Raw genomic sequence first — 2,952 nt, forward strand, 5'->3', positions numbered from 1 at the left:
ATGTACCATTCTATGAAGATTAACAGAACTTTCTTCTTTTATAAAATGAAAAAACCAAACATTTATGAGTTCTTTAGAAACATTTGAACTACAGATAACCTATGTAATAATAACAATTAATATCAATAACTACAAAAAATTAGTTGTATCACCATATAACATAGCATAGCATCATTAAAAGTTATAGTAGTTTTTTAGTTTTATTTAATTCTCCATGTGTAAGAAGACCTTTCGAAAACAATGATAATTATTTTCCCCCATTATTTTTGTGTCGTACAAATAGTAGAATAGTATAGGTCACTAAATCTAACTCAAATACAAACCTGGAGAGTGTGAGCAATAGTTATCCAAATAGTTTATAGAACTTTCAGTTTTTTGGAATAATTCTGGTCGGTCTATGCGACTACTGTGACTGAGGTGACACTCTCCCGTGAAGTTGTGATACTCCACTGACTTGCATTCAAAATTGCCTTCTTTTATGCATGCTTGTAAGCACTCGTGTTTAGAAACACTATGGATTACTTTGTGGTCATAGCCTATGAGTTCCTTCCCAGGAACCCACTCTCTTGCCAGTAACATCTCACACACTTCTGAAAAATAAATAAATAAATGAAAAACAAAATAGAATCTCAAAGCTTTACTGACGCTGGTATTGAGCAATACTGAAAATTTACCATTATTTAATTCACAATCATGTTCGAATAGTATAAGTGCCTCCCCCCTTTTTTGACTGATGATAATTACTTAATTCGATTTAAAAGATGTTTATAAAAATTTTGAATATTAAGCAAAGGTCTTTCAACGCTGAGATTAAAAACGGAAAAACAAAAGTTCGCGATTCTTCGAACAGCAGGAGCGCTGACCTTTAAGACAAAGAGTTTGTAAATAGTAGGTAGTTCCAGATAACATCCGGTGATTTCCAGGTAAAGCCCACTTCCCCCTGGTTTGTTGAAATTCTCCCATCAAACCACAGTCAACGTCTTCCCCAACGCTCCTGGTGAAAGCTACAGCGTGACAACGTTCATCTTGGCGGCAGTGTTTCACACAGTACGATAAGTTAGGACCAGAGGTGTATTCATACAGGTTGGGCGAAATGCTCGAGCCTAGCATAAACACTCGCTCTTCTGTCTGACAGTGACCTTGGAAATAAAAATAACTAGCATGAGGATATACACTCACACAAATACATGTGCGTTCTTAATGTATTTAACCTCATGTTGTGCTAACCAATATTCACTGGAAATATTACAATCTGATACAATATCTTTGATCAAAAATGCCAGTAATTTATGGATTTCGTGATATGTAAATTTGTATCTAAACTTGGTATATTTGTTTATAAAACTGTATAAAGTAATATGTGTTTACTCTTTGGCTTATTCCCGAATAATCTGGCTTTCATACTGTATAATTAACCCAGTTTACATTGACTATATTTTACTTTTCCTTAAAAACCCAAGTCAAATTAATCGAAGAAATAAAAACGAAATAAAAATACCTTTCACTGAAATACAGAGTGACAAAAATAAGCTCATCCAACTCCATCTAGTGCTTTTTGTCCACATTATCATCCTAGAATTCTGAAAACAAATTGGTCACAAATATCAAGAATGGCCTTTCAAATTAAAATTATTAAACATGAAATTTGGCAAACACAGCTACGATACGAGGGAAAAAACATAGAAAATAATTAAAAAAAGAGTATGAAAGTAAAAAGAGTTACAGCAAAGTATTTAATGAGCTTTCTTCTGTACTTTACAGATCTATAACAACAGATATTCTCCTTTCTATACTGATATCCTGTAGCTCAAACTGGCTTCAAATGTTAAACTACTCAGTGTTCTCACAACATCACAGTTGCATGAATAACGCTTATTATTCTGATCGTGTGTTGTTGGAACTTAACTACTGGGAAACATGTAGCCTTGAACACTAAAATATTTTAGAAGCACCATAATAATAATTGTTTTTCAACTTTCGATAGGATCAGGGTGTCACAACCTCCCATTAGCCTTTTAATGGAAGATAAAAAACTTGTTTGTTGTTTAAGTGCAAATCTACAAAAGTATATTAGTGCTGGGTCCGCTGTGAGAATCGAATTCCGAATCTTAGCAATATCGGCCCTGAAGCTTACTGTTGAGCCACTGTGCGATACCTACGAACCTAAAGATATTGTTCATAGTGAATACAGATTATAATTTTGTTGTTGTTTTTGCAGTTTTAAGTCCAACTTAGATATATTTTATTTAATAAATATAAAAAAATGTATTTTTTAGAACTCGGACAATACATATAACAAAATTAGGCAATTTGTAGTCATACCTTTAACCAAAGAGAAGAAAAACTTATCGATCGCGTATTATAATTTCTGCAAGTATTGTTCACCTACGAAAGAACGGTAAATCATGCTATCGGTTGCTATGTTCCAATTATGAAAACAAAAAAACTGCTATTTTATAAATGAAGACATTCCAAAGAACGACTGAAACCATCCTGGGTGGTATGAAAACGATTAAATAGGATAATAAAACGTTCCACCAACAACGTGCCGCTATTTATCATTATTATCACATCTAGGCTTAAAAAAAGATATTCCTTCGATTAATGTGTATTTTTCACTGTTTCCACTTTCAAAACTTCCTCGTAAAGAATATGTGTGTCGGAGGCGCCGTACTCTTATAGCAGAATACGTATTTGTGCAGAGTTCAATGCTACAAATAAGAATGGTATATTAAAACCCAAAGACAACATAAATATTAACTAATGGTCAATAAACTTACTTTGGGTAAAGTTCAAGGTCATTAAAGCATAAAACTCAAGTTTTTCCCTTTGTGTATATTTGTGAAAAACACTAGCGGTTGTTTGACAAGATTCAGCCAAGGCATTGCGTGTTAAAGATATTGTTGGACGATAGGCGCCGTTTTTTGACAAGACTTAGTCAAGGCATTGCGT

The 2,952-nt window shown here is 33.4% G+C and overlaps 1 protein-coding gene across 1 annotated transcript in view; it reads right to left on the reverse strand.

Moving 5' to 3' along the window:
• Nucleotides 1-2,802, reverse strand: part of LOC106466227 — a 42,413-nt gene extending 39,611 nt beyond the window's left edge. The window contains exons 1-3 of the mRNA XM_022394203.1: nucleotides 2,781-2,802; nucleotides 864-1,139; nucleotides 324-590 (exon numbers count right to left, since the gene is read on the reverse strand). Of these exons, the coding sequence (XP_022249911.1) occupies nucleotides 324-590; nucleotides 864-1,139; nucleotides 2,781-2,802 (565 nt within the window). The remainder of the gene's footprint in view (nucleotides 1-323; nucleotides 591-863; nucleotides 1,140-2,780) is intronic.
• Nucleotides 2,803-2,952: the final 150 nt, after the last annotated feature.

Source organism: Limulus polyphemus, unplaced genomic scaffold (assembly GCF_000517525.1).
Source record: "Limulus polyphemus unplaced genomic scaffold, Limulus_polyphemus-2.1.2 Scaffold2194, whole genome shotgun sequence".
Lineage (NCBI taxonomy): Eukaryota > Metazoa > Arthropoda > Merostomata > Xiphosura > Limulidae > Limulus > Limulus polyphemus.